Consider the following 16,237-nt stretch of genomic DNA (forward strand, 5'->3'; position numbering starts at 1 on the left):
AAGCTTATCCAACCTCTCCCGCTAACTTAAGTCCTGGCAACATCCTTGTAAATTTTATTCTGCCCTCTTTCCAGCTTAGTAACATCCTTCCTATAGCAAGGTGACATGTTTGAGATATTGTTTGTGGTACCACTACACCACCATCTCCTCCGCACTGGAGCTTAGTAAAGGATAAATATTCATTTAAAATACCAGGGGTGGGGCTCTCATCTGGTCCACTCTTCAGATTGGTCCTGTGGGGTTTGTTAAATCCTCCTCAGGGGGTAGATGAGTCCTCCAGTTCCCAATTGGAACTGGAGATTGTTAGAGGAGTGTGTGGTGGTCTCACTGGGTCTTGAGATTTTGTCCTGACCTCCCAGTCTCTCCTCAGCCACACAGTCAATGTCTTGGTCAACCTTCCGTTGATGTGTTTGGATGTGCTCCTCATGCCAAAGGTGGAACCGGGATCTGTGGAATACATGGGGATGAACATGGACACAGTGGAGGCTCTGCTAGACTTCATGAACAGGAGATTGGACAGGGTAACAGCTTTATTCCTCTGAATTCTGTCACGGGGCAGGTATTGCTGACTGGGCCAGCATGTGTTTCCCATCCCTAATTGCCCTTAGCCTGTATTTGTGTCTGGAGTCACACATAGGCCAGACTGGTGAAAGAAGGCATATTTCTTCCCCTAAAGGACATTAGCGAACTGGACATTTTTAATGACACTTGGTGAATGCTAGATAAGTTGTTAGAAGTGATTTTGAAAGGTAGGATATAAATGCATTTAGAGAGGCAAAGAATGATTAGGGATAGTCAGTGTGGTTTTGAGAGAGGGGAATCATGTCTCACAAACTTGACTGAGTTTTTTTTGAGGAAGTAACCATGAAGATTCACGAGGGCAGAGCAGTGGACATTTTTCCTTGGGCTTGTGTAAAGCCTTTGACAAAGGTCTGCATGGTAGACTAATTAGTAAAGGCAGATCACGTGGGATTCAGGGTCAACCTGCCAAGTGGACACAGAAATTGGTTTCACAGCAGGAGGTGGAGAGTGGTGAAGGTTGTTTTCCGGACTGGAGTTCCTCAGGGATTGGTTCTGGGTCCTCTTTTGATTTTCATTTCTATAAATTATTTGGATGAGAGTATACGAGGTATGTTTGCAGATGATACCAGATTGGGGGTATAGCGGACAGTGAAGAAAGTTACCCAAAATTACAAAGAGATCTTGAACAATTGGGTCAATGGGCTAAGGGGTGGCAGATAGAGTTTAATTTGGATAAATGTGGGGTATTGCACTTTGGTAATACAAACAAGGGCACAATATATACAATAAATAGTAAGGCAGGAACGTCATCTGATGAAGGAGCAGAGCTCCAAAGCCTTGTGACTGTAAATAAACCTGTTGGAAAATAACCTGGTGCTGTGGGACTTCTGACTTTGTCCAGCCCAGTCCAACACCTGCTCCTGCACATAGTGGTAGGGCCCTGGGGAGTGTTGTAGAACAGAGAGACCTCAGGGTTCAGGTACATGATTTTTTGAAGTTTGTGTCACATATAGACAGGGTGGTTCAGAAGGCAGTCAGCACACTTGCCTTCACTGCTCAGACCCTTGATTACAGGAGTTGGGACATTGCTCTGAGGTTGTACAGGACGTTGGTGAGGCCTTTTCTGGAGTACTGTATCCAGTTCTAGTTGCCCTGTCACAGGAAGGAGAATTGGAGAGGGTTCGGAAAAGATTACCAGGATATTGCCAGGAATGGAAGGTTTGAGATATAAAAATAGATGGTAAAGGCTGGGACCTTTTTCACTGGAGCTTAAGGGGTGATCTTATTGAGGTTTATAAAATCATGAAGGACATAGATAAGGTGAATGACGAGGATATTTTCCTGAGGGTGGGGGAATTCCAAAACTAGGGAGCATATTTTTAAGGTGAGAGGAGGAAGATTTAAAAAGGATGTGAGGGGCAAATATTTTTACACAGAGAGTGGTTTATGTGTGGAATGAACTTCCTGAGGGAGTGGTGGATGCGGGTACAGTTACAATATTTAAAAGACACTTAGATAAGTACATGAAAAGGAAATGTTTGGAGGGATATGGGCCAGGAACAGGCAGATGGGACTAGTTTAGTTTGGGATTATGGTCAGCATAGACTGGTTTGGGCCGAAGGGTCTGTTTCCGTGCCGTATGACTCTATGACCGCTGAATTACTAGTCCATTGGTATTATCGTTTCGCCCTTGTGTGTTGCTCCCTCTTGTCACAAGTAACTGGTGACACCCCCCCACTCCCATCCTCTGGTTGCTGAAGCACTGACCATAGTGACTCCCATTGCTGGAGTCTAACACATTTAAATGATGTGTCCCTCTAGGGTCTGAAACTGAGAGAATCTCTGACTCCTGTCCTCAACCTCCTGACAGAGAGCTCCCGTTACCACCGAGAGACTCGCAAGTTCCTGCGTGCCAGGGTAAGGATGACTCGCAACAACAAGCACCTGCATTCATGTAGCACCTTTCACGTCACAAAAAATGGCTCTCTTCGAACAGCATTTGACACCAGACACCTGATGACCGTATGTTCGGTCAAAGAACCGATATTTAAGGAGCAGTTGAAGGGTTGGGAGAGTGCGAGTGAGAGGTTTAGGGAAAGTATTCTGGGCCATGGGACCCAAGCAGCAGGAGAAAGGGTGCAGTGAGGAAATGCTAACGGGTGAAATTGGAGGAATGCAGAGATTTCAGGGGTGATGGAATGGTGCTTGAAGTTGGTACAGAGGTAAAGAGGGCATTTGAACGTGAGTGCTATGGAGATGCTTTATATTTAATGCTCATACTGTATGGAAGCAGGCCATTCGGCTCAATGGGTACACACCAACCCTCTAAAAAGCATCCCATCCCCTATCCCTACATTTCCTGTGGCCAATCCACCTAACCTGCGCATCTTTGAACTGTGGGAGGAAACCCATGCAGACGCAGGGAGAATGTGCAAACTCCATGCAAATACCCGAGGCTGGAATCAAACTCAGGCCCCTGGCACTGTGAGATAGCAGTGCTAACCACTGAGCCATATTGTTTGGAGGCCTTGGGTTTCAAAGAATTGTGGAAGAGAGGAATTTATTTTGAGTTTCGCGGGCAGACCTGGAGTGGTCTCTTTCAAGGTCATCTCCAGTCCTTATTGTCTGCAAGCCACAGAAACATCTCTGTGGGCGTTGGAGGGTTTTTAAAACAAGAATTCCTAGAAATCATAAGGCTAATGATAACTGTTTGCTTTTGGTGGATCCCTGCTGGGTCTGCGTTGGAGTGGTTCTGGTTTCCCCCAGCTAGGTTGGAGGAAAGCCTGCTCAGAACCTGCTGCCCAGCTGACTCCTCTCATTCTGAAAAGAAAACTCTCTACACCAGTTCAGGATGAAACCAACTTGTTCTTTCAAAAGAGCGACTGAAAGAACATCTCAAGATTGTATTCCCTGGAGAAGCAAGACTCCAGAGACAACCGTGCATGGTCAGTGATTTTGAGCACGTCTCAGGATATCAAAGCAACAGGCTCCAGCGTATTCTATCATGAGTGGCTCAGTGGTTAGCACTGCTGCCTCACACCACCATGGACCTGGATTCGATTTCACCCTTGGGTGACCATCTGTGTGGAGTTCACACATTCTCCCTGTGTCTGTGTAGGTTCCCTCCCCCCCCCTCCCCAGTGCCCTGATTTTCTCTCACAGTCCAAAGGTGTGCAGGTTAGGTGGACTGGCATGAGATGTGTAGGTTGGGGGTGGATTAGCCAAGGGAAATGTGGGGTTATAGGAATAGGGTAGGGGAGTGGGTCTGGGTGGGATGCTCTTCGGAGGGTCAGTGCAGACATGATGGGCCGAACATCCTCTTTCTCCACTGTAGGGATTCTGTGATTTATCCTCTTAAGATTAACGCATTGGTCAAAGTATGTATATTTCTGAAAGCCAATCTCAGCAGAGAATTTATTCTCTTTCCCCCTCTTCTCCTACAGTGTATTTATGTGTATGTTTTGGGGATTTTCATCAGGATAAACATTTATGTTTCCAAATTGCCAACTGTGTCTGTTAACTATTACTTAGTTTTGTTTTGCTATATATTAATAATGCTGAAAATGTGTTGCTGGAAAAGCGCAGCAGGTCAGGCAGCATCAAAGGAACAGGAATTCGACGTTTCGGACATAAGCCCTTCTTCAGGAGTCCCCTGAAAGGCTTATGCCCGAATCAGGAAGGGCTTATGCCCGAAACGTCGAATCTCCTGCTCCTTGGATGCTGCCTGACCTGCTGCGCTTTTCCAGCAACACATTTTCAGCTCTGATCTCCAGCATCTGCAGACCTCACTCTCTCCTATATATTAATAATGGTGTTTATAACGAAAACTGCTTGATAAATCTTTCGGAAATAGATAATCCATCATCTCGGTTATGGGTATATTTCTGTGTTATATTGTGACTGTGGTGGGAGGAGGAGGGGCCTAGAGACAGATGGAGACAGTAAGCACTGCAGATGCTGGAAGCAGAGTCAAGAGATGAGAAGATGGAAAAGCGCAGCAAATCAGATGGCATCCGAGAAGCAGGAAAGGCAAGGTTTCAGGCTGAAATGTAGACTCTCCATGGTCGTTGGATGCTGTCTGACCTGCTGTGCTTTTCCAGCACCACACCTAGAGAGAAACAGTGAGATCTGCAGACGCTGGAGATTGGAGTTGAGAGTGTGTTGCTGGAAAAGCGCAGCAGATCAGGCAGCATCTGAGGAGTGGGAGAATCGACGTTTTAGGCTGGAGGCATTCTTCAGAAAGGTCCAGGGAGAGCTGGGTGCACCCCTGCAGTTGGAGTATCGAGGTGTGATTTCTAGAACGTAGGACGTGGGTACCACAGGCAGGGCAGCTGAAGGGGGTAAAGTAAGGGGCAGGAGGCTTCCACAGCAACCCCGGGCCTGACTGAGTTTCTGTTCCCCGCTATTCCCCCCCACCCCGTTGCCTGCAGGTGCTGCCCCCTCTCAGGGATGTTACGAATCGCCCAGAAGTGGGGGAAGCTTTGCGGAACAAGCTGGTACGCCTGATGACACACGTCAACACAGATGTGAAGCACTGTGCCGCCGAATTCCTGTTTGTGCTGTGCAAGGAGAATGGTGAGTAACCATGGCGATGGAAGGATGGGGGTGGGGGGAGGGGGGGTTAAGTTTCACCCCAGAACTCCCCGCTCCCCATCGCCAAACCCGTACCCACCCAACACAGGGGTTTGACTCTTTAAATAGCAGCATAGACATAGGTTCCCAACCCTGACGGATGATTTGGAGATGCTGGTGTTGGACTGGGGCGTACAAAGTTAAACGTTAGAGCTGAAAATGTGTTGCTGGAAAAGCGCAGCAGGTCAGGAAGCATCCAAGGAACAGGAAATTCGACGTTTCGGGCATAAGCCCTTCATCAGGATGAAGGCTTCCTGATGAAGGGCTTATGCCCGAAACGTTGAACTTCCTGTTCCTTGGATGCTGCCTGACCTGCTGCGCTTTTCCAGCAACACATTTTCAGCTCTGATCTCCAGCATCTGCAGACCTCACTTTCTCCTCAAAGTTAAAAATCACACAACACCAGGTTATAGTCCAACAGGTTTAATTGGGAGCACTAGCTTTCGGAGCGACGCTCCTTCATCAGGTGGTTGTGCAGGGCTCGATCGTAACACAGAATTTATAGCAAAAATTTGCAGTGTGATGTATCCTGACAGATCCCGATTGGCGATTTTAGTCCGTCGCTCGCTCGTTCCTGTAGGTTGCAGGTTCGATTCCATGCCCTCCTCCCCCCCTCCCCGCCCACCCCAGACCTTGAGTTTGAGGAGTGGGTTGGAGGATGGAGGGTGGAGGTTGGAGGTGCTGCACTGCCCGAGGCACTGCCTCCTTGGAGACAGCGCGTGCAATCCTCGGAAGGTGGTGAACCATCCTGCAGTTTTGAAGAGGAGTCGGGGAGCTCTGACACGCTGCACATCAGTGACCTGGGTAGTCTGCCTATTACCACATCGCTGCTTGTGGGATCTTGCTGTGCACAAATTGGCTGCCATATTTCGCACGTTGCCACAGGGATCCCATTCCTAAAATACTGTGTTGGCTGTCAAACACTTCTCACTTTGGATATCCTGACTTTGTGAGAGGGTGCTATAGCAATGCAAGACCTTTCTTCCTTTCCGCTCTGGGTGATCCACCTCCTTAGCACTTCCTTATCTGATCCCCTTTCTTTATCTGTAAGACATAGGAGCAGAAATTAGGCCATTCAGCCCATCAAGTCCGCCCTGCCATTCAATCGTGGCTGATAAGTTTCCCAACCTCATTCTCCCATTTTCTCCCTATAACCCTTGATCCCCTTGATACCCAAGAACCTATCCATCTCAATCCTAAATATACTCAATGACCTGGCCTCCACAGTCTTCTGTGGCAGTGAATTCCATAAATTCAACACTTCCTAATCTAATTCCCTATCCGGACGCTGATCTGAGTGCATTCACATTGACTTCTGTTCCTTTTAGGGATAGGAGAAGTTAGAGGGGACGTAGGAAGAATAATGCTGACAGATTGGATTAATTTAGAATGGCATCATGGTCAGCACAGACATGGTGGGCCGAAGGGCCTGTTCCTGTGCTCTCCTGTTCTCTGTTCACAGATGAGCACCTGAACAACCTGCTACTCCCTAACCTGACACTAGGAGGAGCCAAGGAGCAGCCTCAATGGTTCACCAAATACCCCCCCCCCACCCCCCCCCCCCCTTGATCTTTGTGTTGGGTGAGGGTTATCTTAACAAAAAGGACCCAACCTTAGAAACTGCCCATGGAGGGGGGGAGGGGGGCAGTTAAAGCTGCTGGGTGGAGTTTGGGGGGAACCTGTCTCTCCCTCTCTGCCTCTCTCCCCTGCTTGCTCCCCACTCTGACCACCCCCCATCCCCCTCACTCCTCTCTCTATCTCCCTCTCTCTCCCTGCCTCTCTCCACCTCTTTTCCTCCTTCCCTGCCACTCCCTCTCTCCCTCTCTTTCCACCCGTTCCTCTCCCTCCCTCCCTTTCTCCCTGCCTCTCTCCTGCTTGCTCTCCCCCATCTCCCCACTCTTCACCCCTCTTCTCTCCCCCTCCCCCTCCCTCCAGCCCTCCCTGTTCACCCCAATCCCTTTCCCTCCCCCATCTCTCTCCCTCCTCCTCTCCCTCTTCCTCCCTCCTTCTGCCTTTCTCCTCGCACCATCTTCTTCTCCCCTCTCCCTCCCTCTCCCCTCCCCTCTCCTCCTTTCCCTCCCTCTCCCTCTCCCTCCCTCTTACCCTCTCTCTCCCTTCGTCTCCCTCTCCCTCCCTCTCCCTCTCCCTCTCCCCTTCCCTCTCCCTCCCCCTCACTCTCCCTCCCTCTCCCTCCCTCTCCCACTTCACTCTCTCTCCCTCTCCCTTCCTCTCCCTCTCCCTCTCCCTCCCTCCCCCTTCCTCTCCCCATTCCCTCTCCATCTCCCTCCCTTTCCTTCTCTCTCTCCTTCCCTCTCCCTCTCTCTCTCTCTCCCTCTCCCCTTCCCTGTCCTTCCCTCTCCCTCTCCCTCTCCCTCTCCCTCCCTCTCCCTCTCACTCCCTCTCCCTCCCTCTCCCCCTCCCTCCCTCTTTCCCTCCCTCTCACTCCCTCTCCCTCTCCCTCCCTCTCCCTCCCTCTCCCCCTCCCTCCCTCTTTCCCTCCCTCTCGCTCCCTCTCCCTCTCTCTCTCCCTCTCCCCTTCCCTCTCCCTCCCTCTTCCTCTCCCTCCCTCTCCCTTCCTCTCCCTCTCCCTCTCTCTCCCTCCCTCTTCCTCTCCCTCTCTCTCCCTCCCTCTCCCTCCCTCTCTCCCTCTCCCTCTCCCTCTCCCTCTCCCTCCCTCTCCCTTCCTCTCCCTCTTCCTCCCTCTCCCTCCCTTTCTCCCTCCTTCTCCCTCTCCCTCCCTTTCTACCTCTCTCTCTCTCCATCACTCTGTTCCCTTTGCCTCCGCAGTTTCCCGTTTTGTGAAATACACGGGATACGGGAATGCAGCGGGATTGCTGGCCGCTCGTGGACTCCTGGGGGGAGGTAAAGGAGATGGAAAATATTCCGAGGAGGAGGACACTGACACAGAGGAATATAAAGAGGCCAAACCAAAGTAAGCAAGCTCAGGGGTGGGGGCAGGGGCTGGAGAATGGAGGTGGGTCTGTCTGTTTAAACACAACTCATTCATCACCTTCTTCCCTCCACCCCCCCTGCACACCCCCCCACCCCTCTCCAGTATAAACCCAGTGACAGGGCGAGTCGAGGAGAAGTTGCCGAACCCCATGGATGGGATGACGGATGAACAGAAGGAATATGAGGCAATGAAGCTCGTCAGCATGTTCGACAGACTATCCCGGTACGTTCCCCACAGCCATGTCTCTAACACAGGGCATCCGCCCCAATCCTAATTTCCCATACCCCCATTCCCCCCTCCCCATTCGTTATTCCCCTTCCCTATTCTCAATCCCTTTCGTATTCCCCCTTACCCATTTCTCCCTTCCCGACTCCCTCCTTTCCCATTTCGCTTCCCTCATTCCCCATTCCTAATTATCCCCATTCCCAATCCCATTCCACTTCCCCATTCCCCTACCCCAATCCCAATCTCTTTCCCCTCCACATTCTCTCCATTCCCCAATTCCAATCCCTTCCCCCTTCACGTTCCCCCATTCCCCAATCCCAATCACTTCCGCAATCCCACTCCCCATTCTCCAACAACCAAACCCAATCCCCAATCCCAATCTGCTTCCTAGTCTCCCTCCCACATTTTCAACTCCCTACTCTCAACCCTTCCCCATTGTTCCTCACTCAATCCTGAACTCTTTCCCCATCCCCTTTCCCATTTATGAGTCATTCCTGACCTCTTCCATGTTCCTCCACCCCCATTCCTGACCTTTCTCCCCCATTCCTGACACAGCCCATTCCGCTTCGCCATTCCCCACCCCTTCCCCATTTCTGGCCCCTAACTCCCACTCATGACCTCATCCCCTAATCCTTATCCTTTCACTGTTCCCTCCATCGTTCCCTCTCCCATATTCCGAACTTCTTCCCCATTCCCATTCTTTCCACATCCCCATTTCCAATCCCTATCTCAATTTCAGACCTCTACTCCTCATTCCCCCTCCAATTATTCCTAAGCCCTTCCACGTTCCACTCTGCCTCTTCCTGACCCCTTCCTCATTTCCTGACCCTTTCCACCTTCCCCAATCCACCCCTTCCCCTTTACCCACTGTTCCTTATTTCTGGACCCCACATTCCAGATACTTTCCAATCATTACTGACCCTCCCTCTTTTTGCTCGAGCCTGGTCCCCCTCCCCCACAACCCTGTGGAGGGAAGACCTAGACAGGGCAATCTCACAAAGTGCCAAGGAATCCCATTGGCCCCATCGCCCTCCCCAACCCCCATCTGCTTTAGCCTCGCCCAGTGACTGTTAGCCACCAAATGTTGAGGCTGGGGAGGTGAACTGAAAATAAAAAGACAGAGATTGTTCAATGTTTATTGTGTAAATGAATGAGGGATATGGAACCAGAGTGAATAGATGAAGCCAAGGTCCAAATCATCCACGATCGAACTAAGGGGATTAGATTCCCTACAGTGTGGAAACAGGCCCTTCAGCCCAACAAGTCCACACTGATCCTCCAAAGAGTAACCCACCCAGACCTCATTTCTCTCTCAATGATGCACCTAACACTGTGGACAATTTAGAATGGCCAATTCACCTGACCTGCACATCTTTGGACTGTGGGAGGAAATAAGAGCATCTGGAGGAAACCCACCCAGACTTGGGGAGAATGTGGAAACTCCACACAGACAGTTGCCCGAGGCTGGAATCGAACCTGTGTCCCTGGAGCTATGAGGCTACAGTACTAACCACTGAGCCACCATGCCGTCCCAAACAGGCATGAGAGACTGAAGGGTCTCCTCCTCTTTTACCTTCCTCTCTCCTCTTTCCCTCTCTGCCCCCCCCGCCCCCATACTCATCATGCTGTTTCATCTGCCCCTTGCACTCATTTCTAAAGTGCTCCTTTCTATCTCCCTCCCTCCCTCAACTCTCTCTCCTCCTCCACTCACCCTCTCTCTCTCTCCGCTCTCTGTCTCTTCCAACCTTGCTGTCCTCTCCCATCCACTCCATATCTCCATCCCCTTGCTTTCTCCCTCCATCTCCACCTGCTGTCTCTCTCTGACTCCCCCCACTACCCCATCTCCCAGTTCCGACTTTCTTAACACACTGTTCTACTTATCGTAGAGAACAGATTATCCAGCCAATGGGAGTAGGCTGTGATGGGAAGCTCACACCATTGGACGAGACGGTGCAACAAATGGCTGAACAGATATCATTCCATTCGGACTCTGATATGGAGTTAGACTGAGAGGATATGACCGAAATGTTAATAACACGTGGAAATAGACACTGGTGACCTTCCAATGGCCAGCAATGAACTCATTGGGATTGGGGCACAGGGATATTCATCAACAAACTGTGAAGAACATTCTTCAAAGGGCGAAGACATGCAGAGATATTTAAAACAGGAGCTAAACTTTCAATGCAGACTTTAGCAGAGGGAGAGGCAATTTTAGACTTTAGGGCCTTTTGCTAATCTCTGTTTTGTGGGCTCTCTTTGTTATAATTTTAGGTCCCTGCTTTCAGTTTGTTATCAGTAGTCAATGTTCAGCAACAAGAGTAAGCTTATCTTTCTAAGTGCGCTATTCTCTCAGCTTGACCTGAAACGCTTCATGTTTCCTCGGGGTTTTGTGTGGGGTCTGGTGTTGATAGAGAGCAGTGGAGCCGCTCACTAGGAAAGTTAGACTTGCTGTAAATTGTGTCCATAATTCACTGTGAGTGTGTCTTGCTGATGATTTGAAGCCCCCTTCTGAATTCTTTTGTCCCTTCCTTGGAGATGCTTCTTAATACCTGCCTCTTTGACCAGGCTCATAGTCACTTCGAGTGATCGGGTCTTTAACAGCACAGAGAAAGGGCCTGTGTATCCACATTGGTCAATAGGTTTCTATCTATTCCAATTCTATTGCCTGGCACTTAGCCCTTGGTCCTGAATGCAGTGCTGTTTCAAGTGTTAGTCTAAATTCTTCTCCAATGTTATGAAAGTTCCTGCCTCTACCACCCCTTTCATCCTGGGGGTGAAAAAATATTTTCCTCTAAAATTTCCCCTCTAAATCTTCTTCTCCTTACCTTAATAACTCTTCCCTCTGGGATACGGGCCGGGAGCAGGCAGATGGCACTGGTTTAGTTGGGATTATGTTCAGCATGGACTGGTTGGGCCAAAGGGTCTGTTTCTGTGCTGTATGACTCTATGACTCCACTCTGTCTACCCCTCTCAAAACTGTGTAACACTACAACCTTCTGCCTTCTTGTCCTAACATGTCTTCTGTGACATTTAATTTGAGAACACTCCCATGGGACCTCTCAGAATGTTAAGAGCACTATGTTGACTCTCACATTCCACGCACTTGCCCCTCTCTCGAATGATTAATTGCCCCATTTCCCATACCGTCTCCTATGGGAGGTTTGGGGAGAGGCTATTAATTTCCAAACATTTCACTTCCTCCTACTGGGGAGCTCAGAGATCTGCCACTGCATTATGACCTCTCGCAGGTCATAGTCAACACAGAAACAGACCGTTCGGTCTGACACGTCCATGCTGACCAGATATCCAACATTAAGTTAATCTAGTCCCATTTACCAGCATTAAATCCATATCCCTCTAAACCCTATTCATATATTTGTACCTGATAGGTCAATGCTTGTGTTAGCTTCTGTAACACAAGATCTGAATGTGGGTAATATGTTATTGAAAGGTTCAACAGATGCTTATTACAGTTCCAGATCTATTATATATTTTACAGTCAGAGGCATCCCAGTGCCTGGGCTAACTTAAGCTATTTGGTTACAAGATGTTACTGAGACCGTACCGTGGGTATTGTGTTCAGTTTTGGTCCCTTTTCTTAGGGAGGGATGTATCTGTATTGGAGGCCGTTCAACAGAGGGTCACTAGATTGAATCCACAGATGAGGGGTTTGTCTTATGGGAGAGAGATTGAGTAGTTAAGACCTGTGCACTCTGCAGTTTAGAAGAATGAAAGGAGACCTAATTGAAGTACAGACAGTCCCTGGGTTGCGAATGGATTCTGTTCTGGAGTCCATTTGCAAACCGATTTGTGTGTAAGTCAGAACACAATGCAGGGGAATATAAAGTAGCACAGGAAATGTTGTTATGTTGAATTTTCTTGGGTTCCAATCCTAATGAGTAAAGGACTAAAAGCTTTGTCTTCCTGTCTCTTTGTGGAAACATTTAAGGTTAAAATGGGGAACAGTGTAGACAGAGCTTACTTGGATCTAACACTGTATGGGGAAATGTCCCTAAGTATGAGCATTCGTAAGTCAAATGTTCTGAAGTTGGGGGCATCCTGTACATACAAAACTAAAGGGGATTGACAGACGAAACGTAGAGAGGATGTTTCCTCATGGGGACAGTGTAATGGAAGCTCTACTCTGTATGTCACCCTGTTCTGTCCCTGTCCTGGGAGTGTTTGATCAAGGTCTCCGCCAAGATCCAATATGTTTCAGTTAGATCAGCCTTCATCCTTCTCAACTCCATTGGACACAGGATCAATCTGCTTGACCTTTCCTCAGGAGAGATTTCCTTCATCCCAGGACTCAGCCAAGTGAGTCATTCCCGAGTTGCTTCTCATACATGTTCATCTCCCCTTAGAGAAAGAGAGGCACAAATTCAACATCTTTGGCCTTGCGTTCATCAAGAATGGGTGCAAGAAGTCAAACTTTGAAAAAGGGACAAAGGCATAATGAACTTTGGTTTCTTGGATTCCAATCCTAATGAGTAAAGGACTAAAAGCTTTGACTTCCTGTCTCTTTGTGAAAACATTTAAGGTTAAGATGGGGGACAGTGTAGACAGAGCTTTACTTGGATCTAACAGTGTGCTGTCCCTGTCCTGGGAGTATTTGATGTTGAAGGTCTAAAGGGAGCTTTACTCTGTATCTAACCTGATGCTGCCCCATCCTGGGAGTTTGACTTGGACAGTGCAAAGGGAGCTTTACTCTGTATCTCACCACGTGCATTCCTTGTCTTGGGAGTGTTTGCTGGGGGACAGTGCAAAGGGAGCTTTACTCTGTATGTAACCCCGTGCTGTCCCTCCCCTGGGAGTGTTTGATGTGGAAAATGTGGATTAGATTACTTACAGTGTGGAAAAAGGCCCTTCAGCCCAACAAGTCCACACCGACCCGCCAAAGCACACCCACCCAGACCCATTCCCCTACATTTACCCCTGCACCTAATACTACGGGCAATTTAGCACGGCCAATTCACCTAACCTGCACATTTTTGGACTGTGGGAGGAAACCGGAGCATCCAGAGGAAATCCACCAGACACGGGGATAATGTGCAAACTCCATACAGACAGTTGCCTGAGGCGGGAATTGAACCCGAGTCTCTGGCGCTATGAGGCAGCAGTGCTAACTACTGTGCCACTCTGCACAGAGCTTTGCTCTGTATCTAATCCCATGCTGACTCTGTACCAGGAGTGTTTGATTCAGAAGATGTAGAGGAGGCTTTGCTTTGTATCTCATCCCGAGCTGTCCCTCTCCTGAAAGTGTTTGATGGGAACAGTGTTGAGGGAGCATTACATTCAGTTTAAAAGGTAGGGAGAGTTTTACATTGTTTCTCACCCAGTGCTGTCCCTCCTGGAAGCGGTTGACAGGGATGGTGTACAGAAGGCATTGCTTTCAGTTTAAAAGTGTAGAGGGAGCTTTACACTGTGTCTAACTCCATGTTGTTCCAGCCCTGTGAGTGTTTGATGGGGACAGTGTAGAGGGAGCTCTACTTTTGGTTAAAAAAAAGAGTAGAGGGTGATTTACTTTCACTTTAAAAGAGTAGGACGAGCTTTCCTCTGTTCTAACCCTGTGCTGTCCTTGTCGTGAGATTCTTTGATGGGGACAGTGTCGAGGAAGGAGAAAGTGAGGTCTGCAGATGCTGGAGATCAGAGCTGAAAATGTGTTGCTGGAAAAGCACAGCAGGTCAGGCATCATCCAAGGAACAGGAGAATCGACGTTTCGAGCATAAGCCCTTCTTCAGGAATGGCATTCCTGAAGAAGGGCTTATGCCCGAAACGTTGATTCTCCTGTTCCTTGGATGCTGCCTGACCTGCTGTGCTTTTCCAGTGTCGAGGAAGCTTTACATTCAATGTAATAAGTAGAAAAAGGAACATAGGAACATCTAGATGAGAGAAACCCATCTTGCATCCAACTCAACAATATCCAATGATAGTGAAAATCTGGGAAGAAACAATATCACAGACGTGTTCATGAGAAAAGACCAAAGATTGTTGTGGTTTTGTTTGCCGAGCTGGGAAAAAAAAACTTCCAGCTCGGCGAACAGAACCACAACAACGGACACCCGAGCTACAAATCTTCAACCAGACTTTAGACCAAAGATTAGCAAGGATGTGTTTGGTGGACACTTATGATTAGACTTGATTCCCTACAGTGTGGAAACAGGCCCTTCAGCCCAACCCTCTGAAGAGTAACCCACCCAGACCCATTTCCCTCTGACTAATGCACCTAACACTGTGGACAATTTACCATAGCCAATTCGCCTGACCTGCACATCTTTGGACTGTGGGAGGAAACTGGAGCACCCGGAGGAAACCTAGACAGACACAGGAAGAATGTGCAAACTCCACACAGATAGACAATCACCTGAGGCTAGAATTGAACTTGGGTCCCTGGCGCTGTGAGGCAGCAGTGCTAACCACTGAGCCAACGTGCCACTGTGATTTGGGCAATTGGATTAAAATATAAGGATGTACATATTCATAGCAGATTCGTGACCACAGGATTTCTCCAAGTGTTTTAAAACAATTTTATAGAAGTGTAGTAATTGTTTTAATTCCACAACCAGTTTCCACCAAGATCCCACAGGCAGCAACGTTACAATAACTGGATAACCTGTTTTCGTGATTCTGATTGAAGGATAATTACTGGTTGGGACGGCAGGAGGCGATGCAGAGTCCCAGCCACATATTTTAGGGACAAGTGTATCACCAACATGTTTTGAGTTCAATGCCAATGTCCTTTACGTAAGGAAATCTGCCATCCTTACCCGGTCTGGGCTACATGTGACTCCAGACCCACAGCGATGTGGTTGTCTCCCAACTGCCTTTTGAAATGTCTGAGTGGCCCACCCGAATCCAGGGGATGGACAGTAAGTGCTGACCTGGTCAGTGGTGCCCACACAAATAAGGATAAATCAAATCGCGGCTGTGGCATTTTTATTTGTAATTCCAACTGGGGGCTAGGTGTAACATCTTGGAAAGACTGCATCTCTGATGGTGCAGCACTCTCTCAATCCTGCATCGGAGTGTCAGCTGGGATTCCGGAGGGAAACTCGAAACTGTCTGATTCTGGGAGTGTTCCCCACTGGGCCACGGTAACCCATGACGACTCTCAGAAGTTTAGCGATCACTCTTCCCCAACTCAGTCACGACCCCAGCTTAGCTTCGAAACCCCACCTGGGTTGCATTTCACTGGCCCATAGCTACACTCGGCACCTTGTCCTGCCCGCCTGCATTCCCCCATCGTCGGGCAGCGTGACCCTCTGGGACTTTGCACTGTTGGAGTCACGGACTCCTACTGTACAGTTGTCACAGTTTGAATTTGCCTGTTGCCTGGTAACTGTTGTATCGCAACATCATGGTGCTCCCAATGTGTGAGGAGACTGACCAACAGAAAGACCACAACAGAGATTCGGTCGCAGTGTTTCAGTATTCTGACCTTGAACTCTTTCAGACCTGTGCAGTTGATACGTTGAAGATGTAGATGTCTGGTCAAATATGTTTATTTCCTTGCTGTGGAGCTTAATAAATCATTGCATTTGTAGCCCTTTCTGCAGTCAGTTACTTTCCAAGTGTGGATAGGCTCATCCTGGAGTGAAAATAACAAGGAGCTTTTCCATGGTTCATAGTTATAGAGTCATACAGCACAGAAACAACCCTTCGGTCCAACTCATTCATGCTAACCACACATCCCAATCTTCGAGGAGAAAGTAAGGTCTGCAGATGCTGGAGATCAGAGCTGAAAATGTGTTGCTGGAAAAGCACAGCAGATCAGGCAGCATCCAAGGAGCAGGAAATTCGACGTTTCGGGCATAAGCCCTTCTTCCGGAAGAAGGGCTCATGCCCGAAACGTCGATTCTCCTGTTCCTTGGATGTTGCCTGACCTGCTGCGCTTTTCCAGCA

General features: G+C 48.7%; 2 protein-coding genes across 2 annotated transcripts in view; one reads left to right on the forward strand and one right to left on the reverse strand.

Annotated features, from left to right (window-relative positions):
• Window positions 1-12,252, forward strand: part of LOC132831519 (synembryn-A-like) — a 36,477-nt gene extending 24,225 nt beyond the window's left edge. The window contains exons 5-10 of the mRNA XM_060849714.1: window positions 371-521; window positions 2,344-2,439; window positions 4,953-5,097; window positions 7,942-8,086; window positions 8,210-8,329; window positions 10,219-12,252. Of these exons, the coding sequence (XP_060705697.1) occupies window positions 371-521; window positions 2,344-2,439; window positions 4,953-5,097; window positions 7,942-8,086; window positions 8,210-8,329; window positions 10,219-10,342 (781 nt within the window). The 3' untranslated portion in view covers window positions 10,343-12,252. The remainder of the gene's footprint in view (window positions 1-370; window positions 522-2,343; window positions 2,440-4,952; window positions 5,098-7,941; window positions 8,087-8,209; window positions 8,330-10,218) is intronic.
• LOC132831520 (achaete-scute homolog 1-like) overlaps window positions 5,793-16,237 on the reverse strand; it is a 44,387-nt gene continuing 33,942 nt past the window's right edge. The window contains exon 2 of the mRNA XM_060849716.1: window positions 5,793-6,198. The gene's annotated coding sequence lies outside the window, so the exon portion shown is untranslated. The remainder of the gene's footprint in view (window positions 6,199-16,237) is intronic.

This window comes from Hemiscyllium ocellatum, chromosome 33, assembly GCF_020745735.1.
Source record: "Hemiscyllium ocellatum isolate sHemOce1 chromosome 33, sHemOce1.pat.X.cur, whole genome shotgun sequence".
NCBI lineage: Eukaryota > Metazoa > Chordata > Chondrichthyes > Orectolobiformes > Hemiscylliidae > Hemiscyllium > Hemiscyllium ocellatum.